General features: G+C 35.1%; 4 protein-coding genes across 4 annotated transcripts; 2 read left to right on the plus strand and 2 right to left on the minus strand.

Annotated features, from left to right (window-relative positions):
- Positions 1–14,652: 14,652 nt before the first annotated feature.
- Positions 14,653–17,144, minus strand: B0T23DRAFT_382114 (GDP-Man:Man(3)GlcNAc(2)-PP-Dol alpha-1,2-mannosyltransferase). The gene is made up of 4 exons (XM_062837305.1): positions 16,470–17,144; positions 16,275–16,410; positions 15,194–16,202; positions 14,653–15,136 (listed from the first exon to the last, which is right to left on the minus strand). The coding sequence occupies exons 1-4, from the start codon at positions 16,793–16,795 to the stop codon at positions 14,937–14,939; spliced, it is 1,671 nt and encodes a 556-aa protein (XP_062691784.1). The 5' UTR covers positions 16,796–17,144; the 3' UTR covers positions 14,653–14,936.
- Positions 17,145–17,456: 312 nt separating this feature from the next.
- On the plus strand, positions 17,457–19,424 carry B0T23DRAFT_165391 (uncharacterized protein). The gene has a single exon (XM_062832804.1). It carries the CDS (start codon positions 17,698–17,700, stop codon positions 19,018–19,020), a length of 1,323 nt encoding a protein of 440 aa, XP_062691785.1. The 5' UTR covers positions 17,457–17,697; the 3' UTR covers positions 19,021–19,424.
- B0T23DRAFT_429673 (t-SNARE) lies at positions 19,390–20,314 on the minus strand (the record flags this gene model as incomplete). The annotated part of the gene is made up of 2 exons (XM_062840204.1): positions 19,390–19,926; positions 20,024–20,314. 2 exons carry the CDS (start codon positions 20,312–20,314, stop codon positions 19,390–19,392), a joined length of 828 nt encoding a protein of 275 aa, XP_062691786.1.
- Positions 20,315–20,983: 669 nt separating this feature from the next.
- B0T23DRAFT_165382 (nucleoporin protein Ndc1-Nup) lies at positions 20,984–23,245 on the plus strand. Its single transcript, XM_062832803.1, has 3 exons — positions 20,984–21,281; positions 21,347–22,173; positions 22,232–23,245. The coding sequence occupies exons 1-3, from the start codon at positions 21,143–21,145 to the stop codon at positions 23,162–23,164; spliced, it is 1,899 nt and encodes a 632-aa protein (XP_062691787.1). The 5' UTR covers positions 20,984–21,142; the 3' UTR covers positions 23,165–23,245.
- The last annotated feature ends 220 nt before the right edge of the window (positions 23,246–23,465 follow it).

Raw genomic sequence — 23,465 nt, forward strand, 5'->3', positions numbered from 1 at the left:
ATAAATTAGGAGGATAAAAGTATTTTAAAAATAAATGGCTAAATAACGAAACTTTAGACGAATATAATACTATAGCTAATAAAATTTCCGCTATTGTTTTAGGGGAGGTTTCTTTCTTATATTCTAATTTTTTTTATTAATAAATAACTAGATAACGAGACCTTAAGTAAATATAATATTGCAGCTAATAAAGTTTCCGCTATTGTTTTAGGGGAGGTTTTTTTTTTATATTCTAACTTTTTTGTTAATAAATAGTTAGATAATAAGATTTTGGGTGAATATAATATTATAGTTAATAAAGTTTCTGCTGTCGTTTTAGGGGAGGTTTCTTTTTTATATTTTAACTTTTTTAGAATTGGATATTATAAGATCGATATTATAAGCGTAAGTTGGAAGGTTATATTATATTTTCTATTCCTTACCTCTTATTATTTAATATAGATTATTATATTTTTATTTCGTTATAAAGGAAGAGAAGATAAGAAAAGAAATATCCTTTTATTAATAGCGAACTCTTTAATAGTAAGAAGAGAAATTATAAATACCTTTCATAATTTTTATCTTATTTTTTATCTTATTAAAATACTTTATTTTAATTCTCCTATTAATAAATATAAATCCTTTATTCATTTTAGTCGAGAGAAACTATAAGAATATTTTATTCCTAATTTTTATTTTCAAAATTAAATTCACTGTAACCCGCTCTAATAGGTGCTTATGTTAGTAGGTCCCTAGCATTTACTAAGCACAGTCCAATCCCTACTCTATACCCTGCCCAAACCGTACTATATTTAGCCTTTTAAATTCCGCTAATCTCCCTCTCTCTCCTTTTCTCTATAATATATATTTAATTAATTATATTTAACCGCTTAATCTCGTTAGTAATCTTATAGTTTATTTTCTTAGTTAGAGGCCTTATAGGGGTTATCCGTATTAATTTATTTACTTTTAGGGAAATACGTTAATAGTTTTAATCCGTAATTATTAAATTATATTTTAATAAGTTTGTGTAGAATTATAGTTAGCGTTAAGTTAATTGCGAATATAAAATTTATTTATTTATATTTAGTAGGATTAGTTACTGAAATAATCGGTATAGTTAAATATTAATATAGTTCTAAGTAATTAAGATAGATAAGGACGGATCCGTTTTCTTCGAAATAGATTCTTCCTTTAATTAATTATTATTTATAATTAGAAATTCTTATTTAATAATACTATTTATTAATATAGGTCCTAAATTGCGATTAACTATAGTTCTTTATAATAAATTTATTATTCGGTAACGAAATCCGCCGTATATTAATCCCTTTAATAAATATATTAATAATAAATTTATTATAAAGTAATATAGTAATTACAATTTCGATTCCCTATAATACTATAATATTAATAAATCTATTCGATTATTCTCCTCGCTCTTAGTATAATAATTACGGATAAAATTCTTTAAATCCAATAATTAACCTCCTCTTTCGCTCTACTCTAATTTATTTAAAATCCGCCTTTCCCTCTTTAATTATAAATTCTTAAATATAAATCTAATTAGAATTACCGAATAATAACCTTACTATTAAACGACTATATCTAATTATATTCTTCCTTTATTATAAAGAAGTAAAAATATAATAGTATAAAGTAAAAAGGGTTAATAAACCTTCAAATTTTTTTTATAGGGAAATAAAGGAATGAGAAATAATAGTATATTCGACGATTTAGAAATATAGTTCGGAAATCTTCTAAACTATTTCCCTTAAATACTATTTAATAATATTTAAAAATCTTCTATACGGAAATTAATTTCTTATAATAAATATTTAACTTTAATTAACCCCTATTTACTTCTTTACTACCTTATAGTATAATTATTTTAGACCTATAGGGCTAAATAGTATAATATCCGGATTAGTAGGTAGGTAAGGGTAGTAGGCCGGATATTATAATTATTTAGCCCTATAGGTCCGAAGAGACGTATAGGCTATTGAAGGTAATTAAGTAATTAAGATTAGCGGAAATCCCCTATTATTAAACCCTGGAAATAATTTTCCTTATAATTATATAATATATTAATTAGATTATTGTATTTATATTTAAAATTCTGAGGGTAATTTCCGCGCTTTTAGACTTCTAGAAATCTAATATAGAATTAGAGGATTTTTAAATAATTTATATTCAATTCTTAAAATCTATTTCCGAATTAGTATTTTTAAACCGTATTTCTAAGTCGTTGGATAGGCCCCAAAGTACGATTGTAAGGGTTCGAATATATATAGTATAAATTAGCCGATTAAAATTAGTAAGCGGAAATATTATAGTATAGGGTTATTTTGTAATTTGCTATATATAGGGCGTATTAATCTCGGAGCTATTAACCCGAAAGATTAGTCTTTAATTTATTGGGCGTTAATATTTAATAAAGTAATAAAGTAATTAGTTAATTAAAACGGGTCCTAATTAATTGCTAGTTATTTAAATAAAACTTTTAATTTATTAAATATATATTTATACTTCTATTTTATAGGGACGTCGATAGGCCTATTCTAATAGGCCTATTCTAATAGGCCTATTCTAAATAGTAAATTGCGGGCAAATAATTATAATATAGGAAGAAGTCCGTATACGCTATTTATTTAATATAAATATAAGATTTTTTTTATATTTCTAAATAAAGTTGTAGGTTGAGGAAGAAATTGAAAAAGCGAGTTCCTATATATTAAGTATTATACTATCCTTATACCTCTCGTCTAATATCTATTATAGCTTCTTTTTCAATATATTTTAATAGAGATACCTACGGACTGAGAACTATATAAGCCCCTATAAATAATAATTATAATAATAAATAAAGGTACGAATACGTTCTATTTATATTATATATAATAAATAGTCTAATAAGGAGCGGTTTAACTTATAATATTGCCCTTACGTATATAAACGCGAATTCTACTCTGCCTATTTACTATATACCTCCTTACCCCCTCCCTCCCCCCTTCCTTCTTATTAAATTTAATTTTCCCTAAATCTTCACTTTCTTAATTTCTACTTCGCATCTCTTACTTTTAATAACGCATATTATTATACACCTTTACTACTTTAAAATCCTCCTTTACTATTCTAATTACCTTACTATATTTCTTTACTAATATAACTACTGTTTAAATTCAACTACTTTAATAATCGAAGATTTAAATTAAGTATTATATTAAGGATTTAATATAGGCTACTATTTATCTTTTGCTTATCGCCGCTAAAATTTAGTTATTTTAGTAATTAAGGATTTATATTAAATAATATATTAAGGATATTCGAAGTAATTCGAGGGAATATAGTTTAATTTAATATTCTACTATTCGGTTATTAGAAGTTTATTTTATAGTATTATTATAATTATAATTCCTAATCTATAATTGTAATAGAAAGCGGAAAAAGCTAAACGGATAATATTATATAATAGGTCCTAATAATACGGATAAAGTAGAAGTTTAAGACCCTATACCTATAATATCCGTTTGAACGCTATTAACTTATTTATTAATATAAATTATATAGGGAAATATCGCTAATAATAATACAGCTTCTAACTACTAATCCGTACCGCCGAATACGAAGTGGAAGGATGCGTATAGTATAATGTAGAGGAACGAAGAATATTTCCTATTACAATTTTAAATATAAGAATAGGTACTCTTAAATTTTATAATAGTTAATCATAAAGTAAATTCTTTATTTACTCTTTTTATTACAATATATATAAAATTGCTAGGGATATAATAGTATAATTTATTTATTCTACTATTACTATTTAAGGTTCTACCTTTCTAATTTTTATTAAAATATATAAAATTATCCGGGATAGTATTTGATATCCGGAATATTTAATTAATTTAAAAGGATTATTAATTTGTTCCAATAGACCTGTTCACTTTTAAATGTATTTTTAGCTTGTTTATATTAACTATTATTGAAAATACTTATAATAAATATTAATTGTTTATTTTCGCCGCTTTATTCCCTAAATAGAAGGATATTTAGGGTAAAACTTACGAAAAAGTATATATATAATTATACTTTAAAATAATTATTATTAATCTTTTCGTAATTAATAAATAACTATAGGGGATATACCCTGGTTCTAAAAGTATATTCCTTATTTTAAGTCTCTAAATAAAGTTCAGGCTACTATAGGATCGGAAAGGCTTCATTACAATATACAAACTAATAAGTTTATCCGAATAAATTACCGCCGTTTAAGTACTATATTCGAATTTAATATTCCTATACTGTACTATTTAATTACAATTTAAAATAATTAGTAATAAATAGTCTAATAATTTAAACTATTTAAATAATATATTCAAATTATATAATTTGGATTACTACCTAGTACTAATCCTAAAGATCAATTACTTATTAAATTATTGCCGGAAAGGGAATTAGCTTTTACGGATCTACCTATTAAATTTTACTAAAATTATTAAAATTAATATTAATAATACTAATTTAATGGAAATAGTATTATATTATAGGCTGGATAATGTACTAATGTATTTTTGTTTCAATTTACTTTACTTAATAGAAATAACGTTATTTAGAATTAGGAATAATATATACAATATATATTACGCTTTACCTATATTTTATTTTTATTATTTTATATATTAATTAAAATATTATTTTTATAGATGCTTTTAGTATTTAACTATTTTACTAATTCGAAAACCTAATATTATAGATCGAAGTAATTAATTGTAATATTTTCTATACTAGGTTTAAACTTATTGAATAAGCGGTACGTTATTATATTATAATATTTTTGTAAATATAATTAATTTTATAAGTAAATATTTAAATAGAATAATTAGAAAATCGGATAAATAAAATAATAATTATAGTAATTTTGATATATAATATACTTTTAAATTGGAACGGGTCGGTATTAAAGGCTATATATTGAAATTAGTTGGAGTTAAATTGTACTTTATAAAATATTATATTAAATTTATAGGAGGGTTTATAATAGTATAAATAAAGTAATTTCCTTTTAAAATTAATATAGGTTTAAATTTTTATTAAATTATTTAAATATATAATTACTGTACTTCTTAATTTATTTGTCTTCTAGTTTAGTAATTTAGGCGTTAGTATTAAGCGATTTTATACGCCTATTTTTTTTTTCTCTATAGATAAACGTTAATTATTTCTTAGGCCGTTTAAGATTGTTTCCCTATAGAGAAACTTTAAGCCTATATAGATTTTAATGTTTGAAATTTCTTTATAGGGAAAGAATAGATCCTGCGAGGGAAGTTATATTTAATAGCCTATTTAGTAATATTGTTCGATCTAGGTAATTACCTACTATAAAATATCTTTGGTCGGTGTTATTCGGATTATTCGCTACTATACGAAAAAATAAAGAAAATAATTTTTATTTTAGTAAAGCTCCTTTTATATTTAATTATTAAATTATAATTTAATTAATTATACGGAGCTACGAAAAAGCCTACGCGGGGAGGTAAAGAAATATATATAAGTTTATTATATAGAATAAAAGTAATAAATATTGGGAAAGATAAATGGATTTTAAAAGGTATATTGAAAATATTGTATAAAAATTTTCTTAAATATTAAATTGATACTTTCGGCCTCCGCTGATTTATTTATATAGTATTTCAATCTTAATAAGTGAAATAATATTAATTTACTTAATCTTAATTATATTCTAGCTAACCCTTATCCAATAACCGTTTATTTTCGCCCCTAAATATTATACTCCGTCTCTCTAATTCCTTTAATAAAGCGTAAATAAGGTTGATTGTGTTAAACCTTATAAATAAATTATTAATTAAAACTTTTATAAATATTTTAATAAAATTTTTATTTATTATAAATATTATTTTAAAAGTATTCCTATTAATTATAAGGAAAATACTTATATAGGGTACCCGAAGCGTCCTCTAAATAGGGTAATTATTATAGCGGATATACTAATAATTCGGAAGGGTATAGAATATTATTATATCCCTAAAGGATATGGATCCTAATATTTGGCGGTTGATATATAGTACCTATAAGGTATAGGGTAGGAATGGAATTCTTCTAATATTTTCTATAGTAATTGATTTTTAGGTATATATTTCGAATTTATATATAATAAAAAAATATAGAATAAGAATTTATCAATACGCTTTTTCAATCCGGTCTTTTAAATAAGAGTAGATGTAATGGAAGACTTAAGGGTAAAAGGAGTTAATTTTGAATTATTTAATAAATAATTTAATTTAGTAATTGAAAATTATAAAGAATAGTTTAAGTAGGAGGTTCTATTATATAAATAGGGATAATTTTTAAATTAAGGGTATTATTATAGATATTTAATTAAATTAAATAGTTAAGTACTTTAATTATTTAAATATATAAATATATTGTAATTTATTAAATTAAATTAAAATCTCTAATTAATTATTATAAGTAAGTAAATAGAGGCGTTTTAATATAAATAAGGGTTTATACTTATAACGGGGCTATATATTTAAAATATTTTATACGAAGATATAAATTACTAAGTCTTTGCTAATTACGTTATTTCCCCGTAGGAAAACCTTACTTTAAAAAAGTATAATTAAAAGTGGAGAAAGATGAATTGGGAGGAATGATTAGGAGGAAACTTTTATAAAATACTTTACTTTATTAATAGAATTAAAGAGTATTTTCTATAGAGAAGTAAATTATTAAATCTTTTTTAATTATATTATTTCCTTATAGAGAAACCTTATTTTGAAATATAATTAAAAGAAAGTAGGAAAAATAAATTGGAAGGAATAATTAGGAGGGGAGGAGGAGGGCTTTTATAAAATACCTCACCTTCTTAATAAAATTAAAGAGTATTTTATATAAAAAAGTAATTATAGTTTCTCTATAAGGAAATTTTATTTTGAAGATATATTATCGAAGAAGGGGAATATATATACTTTGGAATAAATAATTTAGAACTTTATAGAAAATATTATAAAGGAATAATATTAATTTACCGACCTTCAATTTTATTCCTTAATTCTATTTTTAATACTTTAAAATTACTATAATTAAAAGCTTCTCTTCAATACCCTATCCCCTTATTTTAACTTATATTTAAATTTTATTTACTTTAGAGGTATAGAAGTTATTATTTATAACGTTCAAATTATTATTACGTAGGTCTAAGAAGTTAATAAAATTATTATTTATAATATAGGATTGAATTAGTCCTACCTAAATAGGACCCTATATTTGAAATTTTAAGCTAAAATACCTCAGTCGGAGGAGGGCCCTATTTAAAATATTTTAATTGAATTACTATTTCCGCTGGTTTAATACTATTTTTATTTTTTAATAGTCTCTCCTCTATTAAATTAATATTTAATAAATTATTTATTTATTTTCCTATTAAAATTATTAGAAATAAATCTTAATTTTTAGTATTTCTTTACTTTTATTTATTTATTTAGTATCCTTATATTTTTATCCCTTTCGATACTAATAAATTTATTTAATATATCGCTTCGGCTTCTATTTTTACTTTCGGGGCGGATATTAATTATTATCCGTCCTTCTATTTTCTATTAATATTCGTACGCCTCCCGCGGTTTAAGGTTCTCCTATTATAAGAAGACTTTTATATTTCTTCTTCTAATTAATATTTTCTTCTTTTAATTTTTAATAAATTTCGGGTACGCCGGTTTATTTTAGCTTCTACTATTATATTTTCTTATATCCTTTCTTATTATACTTTTTTTTTATTATACTTTCTTTCGCTAAATATCCGAATTTCCCTTATAATATTATATCTCCTTTAATTTACTATTTATATACTATCTATTTTCATTTAATTATAATAAGTATTAAATTCGAATATTTTATAATTATTAAATCTAATTTGAAATATCTATTTCTCTTTTATATTAAAATATTTAGGGGATTGTAAACTATAGATAATTTTATACTACTATTTACTTTTAATAAATACGAATTATATTAAGAAGGGCCCTATATAAATATATAATATGCCCGAGTTCGTAGTATTTTAGTTGGACTTAATAATAATCTTTAAATTGAAAAGGCCGAAGTAAATAAATAAAAGGACGAAGTTGAAGAATAAAAGGATCGAACTTAAAGAGAAGTAAATAATTTTAGGAGAAAGATTATTGAATTAGAGGTAGAAATTGTACGGTTACGGGTAGGGCCTATAAAATATACCTAAATAATATATAATACTTGTAATAATTAAAAAAAATACTATTACCCTTTACCCTATTATACAATTATAGGTTCTATAAAGTAAATTTGAATACGGGAAAAATACTAATATTAATTAAATTTAGTTAGAAATATTATGTTAATATTTTATAACCGGTATTCTGGATTAGAAATTAGTATAGAAATAATATAATAAAAAGAAGAATATAAATATATAGATTAATTAAGTATATTCTAATATTAAATTTATTACGCTAGAAGAAGGAGAAGTAGTTATTTTAGATTTATTTAGTTTTATTAATAATAGAAGGTTTAATTTTAATACCTTCCCGGCCTAAATTTAAGTTAGGATTTTTAAATTCTAGTTTTTTAAAAAGGGTAAATTTATTTATACTATTTCCTAATTCGACCCTTTTATTCTAAATGAAGATTTTTTAAAGGAAGAGGATACGGCCCTCGGAAACCGAAGTAATTTTAAATATATTTTTTTTAGGGTAAATGTAATTATAATATTATTTATAATAATTAACTTTCTAATTTACTCCTACGGATCCTTTTAATATACTATTAGTTCTACTTTATTAGTACTTATTATTTTTATAGCTTTAATTTATTCGCTTTCTCTAATTTAAATAAATTTTTACAATTCTATTAAAGGATTGGCCTAACCCGTATTAACTAGTTATAATACTTTAAAATCATACTAATAAGAAACTAATTCCTAATTGTTCCTTTGGACGAAAAGGGCTGTATCCCTATTTCGCACTATACTTCCCCTCTTAATTTTCTCCTAGACTATTATTATTTTAAAAGTTTAATTATTTTTGTTAATAAAAGTAAGAAGAGATATATTTATTATTAGTATAAAAATTTAATTATTTAAAATATTATAATTCGTTAAACCGCTAGTTAATTTAATTAATATAAATATTACGCCCTTCGCTATATTTAAAGAATAAATTTTATTTATACTTTCTATAATTTAGAGTAGATTTATTTTTATAATTTATATAAAATTATTATATTTACGTTTAAGACTGTTATTTGTAAGTTAATAGCCGATTAATCGTTCGTTAAAAATATTATAAATATTATTACTATATAGAAAGTGCCCAGCTGTTAGGAAAGTTTAAAATTAGAGAATTTAGAGTTTCTTTTTAGTAATAATAGTTAATAAGAGGCTTAGGACCTTAATTAAATAAATTAGAAGCTTGTTAAAAGTTTTTATAATAATAATACTAGTATATAATTGTATAACTAACTCTTTAGTAGGGTTTATAATATTAATATTCTGTTGTATATAAGTGCGAGTAGTAGTTTAAAATAGGGGTATTTTTTAAATTCGGGAAGTTCGAATTCTTCGAATTTAAATTCTTTATTCTTTAATAGATTGTACTATAAGGGTAAAAGCCCGGCTATAAGTATTATAGGAAGTTCTATTACCGATACTATTAATTTTAGTAATTTAAAATTTACTCTTAGTCTTAATATAGAAACCGATTTACTATTTAGAAGTATTATTAGAAGGGCCGCTAATATAATAATCGAATTTTTATTTAATTTAGAATTTAATTTAGATAATAATAACCTCTTTATTAATTAGCGCAATTATTAATTTTAATAATATTAACCTAGTTTAACCCTTTATTCTTTAAAAGGAGGCCTTAGTATTATAATATCCGTCCTAGCCCGCCTCTATTCCTTTATGTTTATAGGTTCTATAATTTCTAATTTTTTAAATAGAGGTTTTTCCGTCCTAATTAATTTTAGACGTTTAGAAACTCCTTTAGAATTTAATTTTAAGAGTAATTTAATACTAAGAGGATATAGAAGTCCCTAAAATTTTACTTCGTTATTTAATATTTAATTAGCGTTATTAATAGTAAGGTATTTACCTTCTAATAATATAACTACTTTAGAATTTACTAATATTATAGTTTTAAGGAGGGGTTTTATATTTTTGTTTATATTGAGGTTACTTTCTTGGTTGTTTTCTAGGTTGCTTTCTAAGTCGGTTTTTAGGATTAGGTTATTAATAATTAAGAAAGGTAATAGGAATAGGTATAATAGAAGTCGAATAGGGTTGGTATTTAATTATAGAATATATTTATAATATAGATTTTTATAAAGTTCGGGTTTAAATTTATTTGTTAAATAGATTTTAAAATTATCCGAAAGGGAGAGTATTAATTTAACGAATATGGATAAGGATAGAGAGGATAATAATTATAATAGTAATTTGTTTGGGAGAAGTAGTAAAAGTAGGAATAGGGAATTAATAATAATTAATAAGGATAATAATAAGAATAGGGATTAAAATATAGAAGGTTAGGATAGTAGGTATAAAGGGGATAGCGATATTAAAATAGTAGATTCGGTTTGAATTTAATTTTATTTTAATAAGGCGTTGGAGGATGGAATTAATATCTTTATTCGGGAATAATATATATATTTAGTATTAGGGTAGGCGTTGGGTTAGGCTAATCGATACCCCTTTTTATTTATATACGCTTTAGGTTATATTACTAATATATTTTTAATAAATTAATAGCCCTTAAAGGGTTTTAGAAATACCTATTTAGTATTTAATTTATTAAAAGCTACCTTTTACCGTTAGGTTAAATATTAGAATTAATTATTTTTTAATTCTTCTTTACTTATATTTATATATTTCTATTCCCTAAGCCTCTTTATACCCCCCTCCGGGGGCTATATATTTATAGAATCTAATTAAACTCTCCTCCCAATTCTAATTCCTTCTAACTTTATTAAATTTCCTCGTATATATATTATATTAATATTATTTCTACTACTACCGTACTATTACTATATAGGGAAGTATATTTTTATTCTATACCTTTATTATTTTCCTATAGGGAATTATACCTTTATTATTTTCCTATAGGGAATTATACCTTTATTATTTTTCTATAGGGAATTATACCTTCCTTATTTTCCTATAGGGAATTATGCCTTTATTATTTTCCTATAGGGAATTATACCTTTATTATTTTCCTATAGGGAATCATACCTTTATTGTTTTCCTATAGGGAATTATACCTTTATTATTTTCTTATAGGGAATTATACCTTCCCTATTTTCCTATGGGGAATTATACCTTTATTATTTTCCTATAGGGAATTATACCTTTATTATTTTCCTATAGGGAATTATACTTTAAATGAAAATATTATTAGAACTTTTATTATAGGAAATATCTACTAGTAGTTTTATATATATAAATTTAGGTAGAAGATAAGTAAGTAATATTTCTATTAAGGAAGTTATATTTTATTTGTAATATAAATTGTAAAATTTTATTTATATAAAAAACTCGTTATTAAGTATTATATAGCCCTCTATTAAATTATATAATATCTTCGTTTATATGAAATTATATACGTTAAATTTATTTTTTAGAAATAAAAATAAAGAAAAGAAAAAAAACCTAAGAAAAAGGATTTAAAAAAGGTAGTTCGAATTAGTAGCCTTTTAAAAAGATAGTATATATAAATATTAATTATATTACAATACCGAATCTTATATATAAACAATATATAAATTTATATAAAAGTTTGTATAGTAGTACTAATAGAAAAAAAAAACTTAGATTGTACGATAGGTTAGCGAATAAATTTGGATTTCCTCGGATTTATTAGGGTTTTATTTGAAATTAGTCGGTAAATTAACGGATTTTATTAGATATTTTACCCCTCTTCGCGGATAATAGGTATAGGATAATATAGATTATATAATTATATATATATTTATTAATATAAGAGGAATAATTTTAATCCTTTCTTTAGAAATCTTTTTCGTCCGATTATTCTTTATTTATTTAAATATTTATTATTTTACTACTATTACTCCGCCGCTACTATAAGATTTATTAAGGGTAATTAACGATTTATTTTATAAAATAGCGCTTACTTACTATAAATTCACGACCTTTAATATATATAAAGAATATTTAAATAGTAATTAGAAACCTGTTAAATTTGAGGATAAAAGTAAATATTGGGCTGTAGTACCCCCTTTAAAGGCTAATAAATATATAAGTATAGGGACTAAATATTAATTTATTCCTAAATTATCCCTACTAATTTCCGTAGAATATATATATAATCGCCCTTAGTAAGATCTTCTACCGCTAGAAGGAATTTAAACTGGATTATTATAGTACGGATATTTAATATAGTTTTAATATAAGTAAAATTTGAAAATTATTAAAATTAATATAAAAGTTAATATTTAACCGTATTAAATTATATTTATAATTTATAGTAATTTAATTAGGTATTTGAAAAATATCTATAATATTCCTAAGGAATATCTACCGGACGTTTTAATTGGAGGTATTAAGGTTAAGGTTTATATAGTTACTATTAATATATAACCTAACCCTACAAAATCTCAATACAATTAAATTAATTATAAATAAATTTAAGATAGTATAAGGATTTAATAGCTTTTATAACTTTAAGTTAGGCTATAATTATCCTTATCCCTAGTAGGACTTTATACCCGGTTATTCCTAAGAAATATAAGGTAATAAGTTTTAATAGAGAATTGGATTTGGTTATTTAGGTTAGAAACGCCTTCTAGACTTATATATTGGATTTGTTTTTAATTTAGGATAAGTAGTAGGAGGATAAGTAAGAGATATAGTAGGAGAAATAGCCGGAGAATAAGTAGTAGGAGGATAAATAGGAAAAATAGTAGGAGGATAAGTAGGAGAAGTAGCCGGAGGATAAGTAGTAGGAGGATGAGTAGGAGAAATAGTAGGAGGATAAGTAGGAGAAGTAGCCGGAGGATGAGTAGTAAGAGGATAAATAGGAGAAATAGTAGGAGGATAAATAAAAAAAGCAGCCGGAGGATAAGTAGTAGGAGGATAAGTAGGAGAAATAGTAGGAGGATGAGTAGGAGAAATAGTTAGAAGATAAATAGTAAGAGGATAAGTAGGAGAAATAGTAGGAGGATAAATAGGAGAAGTAGCTGGAGGATGAGTAGTAAAAGGATAAATAGGAGAAATAGTAGGAGGATAAATAGGAGAAGTAGTTAGAAGATAAGTAGTAAGAGAATAAATAGGAGAAATAGTAGGAGGATAAATAGGAGAAGTAACTAGAGGATAAATAATAGGAGGATAAATAAAAGAAATAGTAGGAGGATGAGTAGGAGAAATAGTTGGAGGATAAATAGTAAGAGGATAAGTAAGAGATATAATAGGAAAAGTAGTAGGAAAATAAAGAAGATTCGGATTTAATAGATTTATAATTAGAATTTAAAAATAGAGGGGTATAAGGGAATTAGTAAAATAATAAGGCGGAGAAAAAGGTAGATAATTTAATATAAATACCCTTTTAGAAGAACGGGAATATAAATTTCCTAATTATATTTCTAATATATCCCTAATATATTATTAATAATTTTTAAATTAATATTTAATAGATAAAGAAAATATATAAATAATATTATAATATATATTCTTCTATTCTATTTATTTATATATTATATAAGGCGGTTAAATATAGTTATAAGTTTTTAAAATATATTTTATAGAGTTTATATTAATTATAAATTTATTATAGGCCCTCCCCCTATCTATTACGGTAATAGTAGTAAAGGTTGGGGTTATATTATTTAGGACGAATTCTATTATAATATAAATAAGCCTATAAAAATTATAATTTCTTTATTTAAAGTTTAAGCCTAGTAATTATAGTTAAAGTATTGGAATTAATAATAGTAGGGATAATTAAAATAAATTAGAAATAACTTAAGGATAAATTAGATTACCTTTAGGTTATTTAATCCCTAGCTATATTTATAGTGTTCTATCGGTATTAGGTCCTTCTATAAATAATTATTTCTCTATAGGGAAAATCTTCTACGGGCGATTAGGGATCTTTCTCCGCGGGGAAACTTCTACGTGTACATTGTTCTTCGTATAGGTAGAAGTATTAATAGTATTGAATTTAATTTCGTTTATAATAGTATCGCCGAAATATTGTATAAAAGGAGACTACAAGTAGTATACCTCGGCCTTATAAGGAGAAATAATCTTACTTAATATTATTATTAAAGTGACTTTGTACGAATACGTTTTACAATAATTGTATCAATTTTTCATTTTAGTAGGTCGGACCAATTTTCTATATAAATGCACGGACCACTGGGTCAGGAAGCTTTGGGTATGGGGTCGGGTCATCTGATACCTTATAGGAAAGTAAATAATAGGGAGAACCTGAGTGGTCGATGGAGTCTGGATTTTCTGAGTGGTACGCACGGGCCACACAGCCTCTAAACTCACCCCTGATCTTGACTCGTTTTACAAGTACCTAGCGACAAAACTCCTCGTAGGGTTCAGGTTGAAACGTCAATATATTGTAGAAGAACGGTCTTGTCATCCATCTTACATCATCAAGAAAATGTGAATTGATTCAAGCCTCTATATACCCATCATGATTAAGACAAGGCTGATAGTGCCCATATATGTCTGACCACCTCCCGATGCATGACATTTCAACAACTCAGGATAAATACAAACAGCTGGTTGATTATTTGTATATTAAGAAAAGGGTATCCATGATGATATCTACTGGCTCTTCTGGCTAGGGCCGGTAGCCCGCCACACTCCCCAGCATAGTAATGACGTTCGTATAATAAGGCAAGGTGCAGGAGCGAACAAGGCAGTAATGGCGCGATCACTGTCTGCTCTTGGGCTTTTCAACCGCCTTCATAGCCACACATTTCTCCAGTTGCTCGATCCATCTCCTCGCGAACTCCTCCTCAGTGAAGCGTTTCGCCGACTTGCGGGCCCTCAACCGGACAGCGTACGGGTTAGGCAAGGACAAAGCCTTCTCGAAGCCCTCTGCGAATTCCTTGGAGGTCGTGGCGTGGAAGCCTTTACATTCGTTAGTCAAACTCGGCCCGAGAAAGGAGTAAAAAGTGCAAAACTCACCAGTAGGTTCTCCATCGACCTCGACAACGATATCCAGCTTAGGTCCACCACTGTCATGCACCACCGAGATCAACCCAGCAGCCTGATACTCCACCACTCCGATGCCAAAGTGCTCGTTCCACATGCCATTAACGCCTACGCTTGCGCGCCTCAACCACTCCAGGATATCCGGCCACGACGCATCCAGATGGAACTCAACCCGGTCCTTGATATGCAGCTCGTTGACCAGCAGCCGTAGCTTGTAGACCCTCTTCGAGTCGTAATCATCCCTTACACTGCCGACCAGGATCAACTTGGCGTCCCTCGCCGCTTCCGATCCGCTCTTCAAGAATTCCGCAAACGCCTGCACAATGAGTTGGTGGTTCTTCTCTGGCCTGAACTGCGCAATGTACAGCAGCACATTCTCTCTCCGCTTCTCGCTTTCCGGGGAAACCTCAACCTCCTGCTCCAGCTCCTCGACGGCCACGGGCGGGTAGACCACGGCGATGGGGTTGACCTTGGACTTGATACCGGGCACCGCGCCCGTCAGATTGCGCACAGGTCCCCATAGCTTCTCGATGTGCGCCTGCGTCCAGGTCGAATTGGTCATTACCACGTCCACGGACGCGCCCATGAGCGAGTACAACCGTGCGAACAGCTGCCAGTAGACCTTCTTGGCGCGGCCCTTGGCACCAGTGCCCTTGCCGGCGTTGACGCCCTGGCTGCCGACGGTGGAGGCCGGGTCGAGTGACTCGAGCATGTCGGTCGAGATGGTTGGGTAGTGCACGTAGGCGGCTGTGGGCACGTCGCGGAAGAGGAAGCGGGAGAAACCGAGAGCGAAGGCGTAGCCCATAGTGTCGACGAAGATGTCGGGCACGAGCAGGGAGAAGGCGTCCCAGGCCATGATAAGAGAGCCAAAGGACTGGCCGGCGAGGGTGAAGTAGGGCCATGTGGAGGCGAGAACCCATCGCCGGGTAGACAGGTAGAGGAAGTTGACGGTGGGCGGGTGGAGGTGGATGTTGAAGCGTTGCTGTTGAAGTGAAGAGGTCAGCTAGACACTTGCGATTGCGCTTGAAGCGGTACAGTTGAGCACTTCTCTCACCTCTACTCTGGAGAGGATAGCCTCCTTGCTAACATCGTGATCACCCGTATAGACAACACACTTGGCTTTGGGCCAGCGTTTCTGCGTGGCCCGAATAGCAGCCCAAAGGACCCTCTCTCCGCCTCCGCCGGCATTGCTGCGTCTGGTGTTAGTGCCAGATATGTAACAGGAAGAGATCCCCTAAGGACAACTCACCAAAAGGGGTGGAAGAAGCCCACGATGCCATCCCAATCCTTATCGTAGACCTTGCCGTCCGATGTGCCGGTAGCTTCGGTGTTGTTGAAGGTGTCCCGATCCTCTTTCTCCTCTTTTCGGCCCTTTGCGCTCTTGGCGTCCCGATATTTCCTTTCGTCGGCCTCCACCACCTCGAGAATGTGGCAGCGTCGGCCGTCTGTCTTCCTACGCAAGTACCATCCCAGCGAGGAACCGACCAGTCGCCATATGAAGGGGATCAACAGGGCGAGAAGCGGGCCGATAGTAAACAAGGAGATGGCAACGTATGTGAAGAGGCCGTTCGCCATGCCTGAAGCGTTGTGTATGCGTGGTTTCTGTATTGTTATGCCGGTTCTATGTATTGGTATTTGAGCGCTATGCGCCGTTGCTTGGGGAACTTTGGTAGATTGTCCAGAGCTTTGGGTTATCTAGGCGCGAATCGAACGGGCGTTTGTTGGAGCAGCTCTAGCAAAATGGCCCAGGGATAGAAGAGAGGTCATATAGTACAGAGAACAGAAAGGGATGAACGGCTAAACGAAGGACTATGAAGTTAAATCGCCGCGACATCCCAAAGCCGACTACTGAACTGAACAGGAGTCTGGACGGGTTTGCTGGGCGGATGATAACGTTTGACGGGGTGATGGAGGTCGAATGATCTGGCCTTGTGTTTTGGGTTCAGGTCCCTCCACCACCACCATGACTGATTATGTACTATCGCGGCAGCTACGGTATTTGCGGGGGTGTTTGATAGTGCAAGCGGGCGCCATTCAGGGGTCTGCGTCGAGCTCTGACGTAGGGAACACTGTGCACCAGGAGCAATGTGCAAGCTCACAATCAGTCGCCAAGTGTCAGCTGAAGCCTACAATTGGTCAGATGAGTATAGAGCACGGACTTCATGTTTGATCTTGGCATAGTTATGCTTGGGACCCTGGCATAGAGCCGGCAGGCACGATTTCATTCATTTTGAATGTTTATCGGGAATGTCTCACCAATCGATGAATTCCAAGAGGATCCTCTGAATGTCTAAGTGAACTTCAGGGTTCACCGGGAACAACATCTCATCTCAGTTGTTCAGCAGTAAAGTGCTGAAAAGAGAGAGGTTGGAAGGAAAGGGTGATTCAAGTTGGATGGATAATATGATACCCTAACTTTTTTTTTTTTCTTCTCTTCTTTCTACCCTGTCTCACTCATCACCAGCTCCCAGCTCATTATGGCTGCTTTCGGAGGACGTACAGTCGGCGGTTTGAGCATGAGCTCGCTGGCCCGGCATGGGCTTTCCACCACATCGAGCTCAGTTCGACCACTGGGCTTCACAGCAGCCACCCAAATACGTCACAGGAGGAATAGTCCAGCCTCATCGGTTCCCTCACAACGACGAACCTTCGTCAACGAAGCCGTCACCACTGTCGAGCAGCTCCTCCTCGCCGCCCAAGCCAACCTGCACATCCCATGGTACATCCTCATCCCCGGCTTCGGCGCGACCATCAGCCTCATCTTCCGCGTTCCCGCGGCCAAATACACCCAGCGGCTCGCCCAGCGCCGGGCCCTGCTCAAGCCCATTCTGATGGCATGGGGCCGGAAGCACTACCAGGAAGTCAACTACGCGAAGCAGGCCGATCCCGTCAAGCACGACTTTCACCCGCCCACCGAGATCATGAAGCGGATGGAGAAGACGAGCAAAAGGTTACTGAAAGAGTGGGGCGTGCAGCCATGGAAGCAGTTTGTGCCGTTTTTGGCCTTTCCCGGCTGGCTGGTGGGTATCGAGGCTTTGAGGAGGTTGTGTGGCGGACCGGTTGGTCTGTTGGGTATGTTTTTGGGAGCTAATAAGGATGGGAAGGCGGCGGCGGAGGCGGCCTCGAAGGCGGCGGAAACCACACAACAAGCAGTGCCACAAGCAACTGAAGCGGCCACGAACGCTACCCAGGCCGTCACGGAAGCAACCATCACCACCACCCCCGTCGCCGACACCGTTGTCAACCCCCTAGCCAACATCCTCCCGGAATCCCTCTCCAGCTATTTCCAAAATACCCTCCCCACCACCATGGAGGGCTGCCTCTGGTTCCCCGACCTCATGGCCGCCGACCCTCTGCACATTCTCCCCTTCATTCTTTCCTTCACCATGTTCGTCAACGTAATGCCTCGCAATTCAGAAGGGTGGTTGCGTCTCCTCAACCCCGGGACGGAGGACGTCAACCCAAACAACATTGGCGAGCACGCATCCAAGATCAAGCAGCAAAAATCCGTAGGACTTAGGATGCAGCGGGCGCTGCTGCTGTTGACGCTGATCGTTGGGCCCGCCACCATCAACTTGCCGGCGGCGCTGCACCTGTACTGGATCACGACGAGTCTGACGAGCAACGCGATCACGAGCGTGGTAGCGGCCAAGATGCCGTTGCCGCCGTATCTGGGACCGGCCAAGGGGAGGGGAGATGATCCGTATGTGAGACCGAAGCTGCCGGGGCTGGATTGGGAGCCGAATCACACGGCCGTAAAGAAGGTGATCTCGCGGGCCATGTCACAGGATGGAGCATAACGGATTTTGTACTGTATGTATGTAGTTGTATGAGACGTAAGATACCTATGGATGGATGATAGATAGACTGGCCGCCTAGAGAGACCAGATGGAAACTGTATAACCAATAAGAGCGAAAAGAATGTAAGAACTCCGAAAACGCCTTTCCCCTGTCTTTGATCCCTTCCAGGCGTCTTTGCAATAACGAAATCAACAACAGCAGCAGCAACAGAAACAACAAAACCAACCATTACAGGATTACCCTGTCCTCCGAGCCATTCCCTTCCGTTTCATCATCAAAACATCATCAACAATCATATCCTTACTGTGTCCCGTCTTTCCGCATCCTGCACTCGTTTTTCGTACCATACCATATGGTGTCCCACCCATTTAGCCCAAGAACACCGCCAACAAAACAATCGTCAAGATAACGCTCAAAATCAGCAACAAACAGCACGCCTTGCCTCTCGCATTCTTCTGATACCTCGCCGCACTCCTCAACTCCCTATCCGCCCCCGCCGTATCATCCCTTACATTCTCCACATTATTCGCGATCGTATCCAACATCTCGCCCTGCTCGCTGACGATCTGAGCCACCTGCTGGAACAGTACATTCAAGTCGCCAACACCCTGCTCGATATTGCGAATCTCCTCCTCGCGCTCGAGAATGAGCGCATCCTGGAAATCGACATCGGATTGCGACGCGAGGTGGGTGAGTTCTTGCTCCTGATACTGCAGCAGCTGGGGTTCCCCGGACTCGAGCACGGGGTGCGAAGAGTGCGAAGGGTCGGTGGCGTCGATCACGGAGCGGGCGGCAGTTACTGAGGCTTTTTGCTTGTCGAGGGCGGTGCGTTGAAGGGATTGGAATTCGGAGAGGGAAGATTGAAATTCGCGCGAGAGTTTTTGTTGCATGTATTTTTGGGTCGGCTAGTTTTTTTGGTATGGCGTGTTAGTCTACGGTCCGGCGCTTGGCAATGGAGGGGACGAGGAGTGGTGATAAGGAAGAGAGTGAATAGTAACGTACAGTGACATCTTCCCAGGTTTGCACCTTCTTGACGCCCCCGCCGACTTCCTTGAATAGATCGCGCGACTCCTCAATCAGCTCGTGGACTCGTTCCCGAACCCGTGGAGTATCGCGCCGCGTGCCGAGATGGCCGACCTCGCCTTGGAGTCGCTGGTTGTTGCCGTTAAGCTTGAAGAGCTTATTCATCAAATCTTGGGAGAGACGCTGGAACTCGGGGTCATCGGTATACTGGCTGCCACCGGTATTGCGACGGCGCCCCGCCTCAAGGGAGGAGAGCTGGTCGAATGACATGGTTGCTGGTGGTTGTGGTTGTGGTTGTGATAGTAGATAGTTTGGCTTATCGGTGCCTGATGCGATGCGCAGGGTAGTGATTGTCGTCGATACGATGGAATGTGGTATGTATAAATATGCTGTTCAGTTCTTCAAGCAAGAGGGAGCTGAGATGAGGCCCTTCGGAAAACGAGCGATCAGTCGGTGCCTGTTTTGTTGGTGATGTTTTTGTCAACAGGCGGTGGTGGTCCGAGGTTCCCTTGGGTGGATGGTTGTAGGTTGAAGCGAACCTAAGGTGACTTGTGACTTGTGATCTGGGACGACAATGGGTCGCAAGTGGTTTCAGTTCCAAGCATTGGATTGCGTTATCCAGGCGAGCCAGGACACCACCAGTCGCTGTCCCTCAGTGGCTGCTGTGCGCTGTTAGCATCCACTGTCAGTTTTGAGGGAACTTCCATCCCTGCCGTCCTGCCGCTCCAAAGCTTCGGCTTGGCTTGTTGGAGACGTAATGGGGGATCTTGACCAATCATGCTACCTCTAGCTTGTGTGGATCCAAGAAGAGTGACAGGCTGACGACAGCGCGTCCCCTCGTGTTTTGGGGACGGGAACTGGAAGCTTCAGTCCAGCGCGGCAGGCAGGCCCACCCCGTTTTTTTATTTACAACCAACTCAACACCTCGTATCAAACCCGAAGCTGCCTCAAGATCCAAATCGGGCTCGACCTCAGCTCAATTTCGACGAGGACCAATTTCACCTCCCCGCCCTCCCTCTCACGCGCAACACGTCTTCCAGACACCATCCACAGGCAAACAACTAACGACGGCGGGACTGTCGACAATGTGCTGTGAAGATGGCGTCCGCATCTGTTAGACGACCGCCCTACAAGGACTTCCTCCAGCCTGCACTCCATCGCCGTTTTAGTACCACGGCCTTGATCCTGCTCGTTATCGCATATGTCTATGCCATTGGCCTGGCCAGATGGAACTCTTGTAAGCTAGCTCCCTACCTTCTACTACCTGACGCGAACCAACTGACCATGCTGCTCTCCATCTAGTCCTCTGGTCTTGGTTTCCCATCGGCCCAACTGGCTTTCGCGCCGCCTTTTTCTGGTTCTCCGGCTCGCTCATCCTCATCCTGCGCATCGCACAATACCATCCCGGCTACCGAACATCCGACTCGGCTTTCGATACCTTCCTCAAGCATTGGCGCAACTTCTCGACCCTGGAGACCATCTTGACGTATGCCTTCTCTGCCTGGCTCTTTGCCCAGGTCTACCTACTCTCCCAGCCTAAGGACTCTGGGTTGGAATGGGTGACCTACTTGTCGTACGATAGACAGAGGCTGAACGAGAAGGCTGTCTTTTTTACCACCCATCTTGTGATTCTCGGCGTCTACCAGGCCATCAGACATCTGTATTTGGACATTGACCGGCTCCTCTTGGGTGTCGCTAAGCCCTCAGAGAAGGCCGTCCGAAACAACAACAGTGATGTCGGCACCCTTATGAAGAAGTTCTGGGGTGAGATGCCTATCATTTTCTTGCAGTCACTCAATCAAACGCTTGCCAGCCTGATATTGACTCTCGTCATCTACCCGTTCCTGCGCAAGGCGGTCTGGCGGCTGTCGCTCTTCTTCTTTCGCCCATTCTTCAACCTTCCAAAGACGAACTATGTGCCATATTCGTGGCCCGTCTCCTTCAAGAGCGCCACTTCGATGGTCTTGGCTAGCACCATGCTCCTGATCGTTTGGATTGCTGGTAACACTGCGTTCACCATGTTCATGGTCAAGGAACCGACCAAGGATCAACGCCCTTTCACCTCGGGGTCCAAGGATCCCAATGGCAGTCTCTTGAACGGACTCAGGCACAGAAAGTTGTTTTACAAGGTATGTTCGCTTTAATCGTCCACATTGTCACGTACCTGATTGCTAATGATCAAGCAAGTGCTTCGCCATGTGGGAGCTGGCTCTGATTGCGCGCGATTTCCCGGAGAGACGCAAAGCCATCTACGAAGACCTCGACCGAAAGGACGGACCGGCGTGGTCGCAGGTCTGCTCCATTTGTCTCGAGGTTCTGAAGAGCCTTGAGACGAACATTGGCAATTATGGAAAGGCTCCTGAGCCTGTGGCTGCTCCAGAAGTACAGCCTGTTGAGGAAAAGGTTCGAACTGCTCCACCTCCAAAGGAGGAACCCATCTTTCTGGGAGGCCCTGCCAGGAGGCGGAACTTCCTGTCTGAGGTTGAGAAGACGGTTGTTGAGGTTGCCGTTGCTCCTGGTCAAGGATCTCCCCTCAAGCCATTTGCGAAGAGGGTCGTAGATGCGGCCAAGCATCAACTCCTGGAGATCCAAAAGGCCGTCACGGGAACCGACGATACCGCCAGCCTCATCAGGAGTTGGGCTCTGAAGGGACTCCACAAGTGGGTGGGGATTCCATTCCGCAAGGAGTACCGGAGAAGGATGCTCCATGCAGTTCTCGGAAGCCCTTACGGCGAGCCCAGTCTCTACATCAACGCAGCCTACGCCCTCAGCATGCTCACAAGCCACAGTCTGCAGGAGGACAAGTACGGCAACGTGCAGAGGGATATCGCGACGATTATCCGGACATTGACGAATATGACCAAGAAGCTGGACAGATTCAAGGAAGGGTTCGAGGTTCACTGGACGGATGTTGAGGGTATCAAGGAGTGCCCTGAGGTGGATGCTATTCTGGAGGCCTTGAGGGAAGCTTTGACCACGCTCATTGTCGAGTTTGGTCCGTATGCGCGGGATTTGAGGCTGACGTTGACGGATATGCGCTTGGCCAGGGAGGCTGCGAATTTTCCGGAGCCGCAGCCGAGGGCGGACCATCTACTAGACCTGAACCAGTGGAAGAGGTGATGAAGATATTGTGATGACTGGAGCATATTTCTTGTATGAGTAAGCACACACACACACACGGAGTAGGGAGGTTTTGCTTAAAAGGAAAAATAGGGAGAAAAGCAGCATGGCTTTGTTTTCGGCGGCATGTTATGGATTGTTTTATGTTGTATGACACTACCTCAATGAGCGTACGGTAGTGGTGCTACATAAGGTACAAACAGATTGTTTACTTGCAGCGATGTCCCCCCTGTGCTCCCCTGAACGGTCAAGCCGTGCAGGGGCTCGGTACGTAATGGTGCGGCAGTGCAGGGATGGGCGA

The sequence above is a fragment of the Neurospora hispaniola genome (assembly GCF_033458365.1).
Source record: "Neurospora hispaniola strain FGSC 10403 chromosome Unknown B0T23scaffold_5, whole genome shotgun sequence".
Lineage (NCBI taxonomy): Eukaryota > Fungi > Ascomycota > Sordariomycetes > Sordariales > Sordariaceae > Neurospora > Neurospora hispaniola.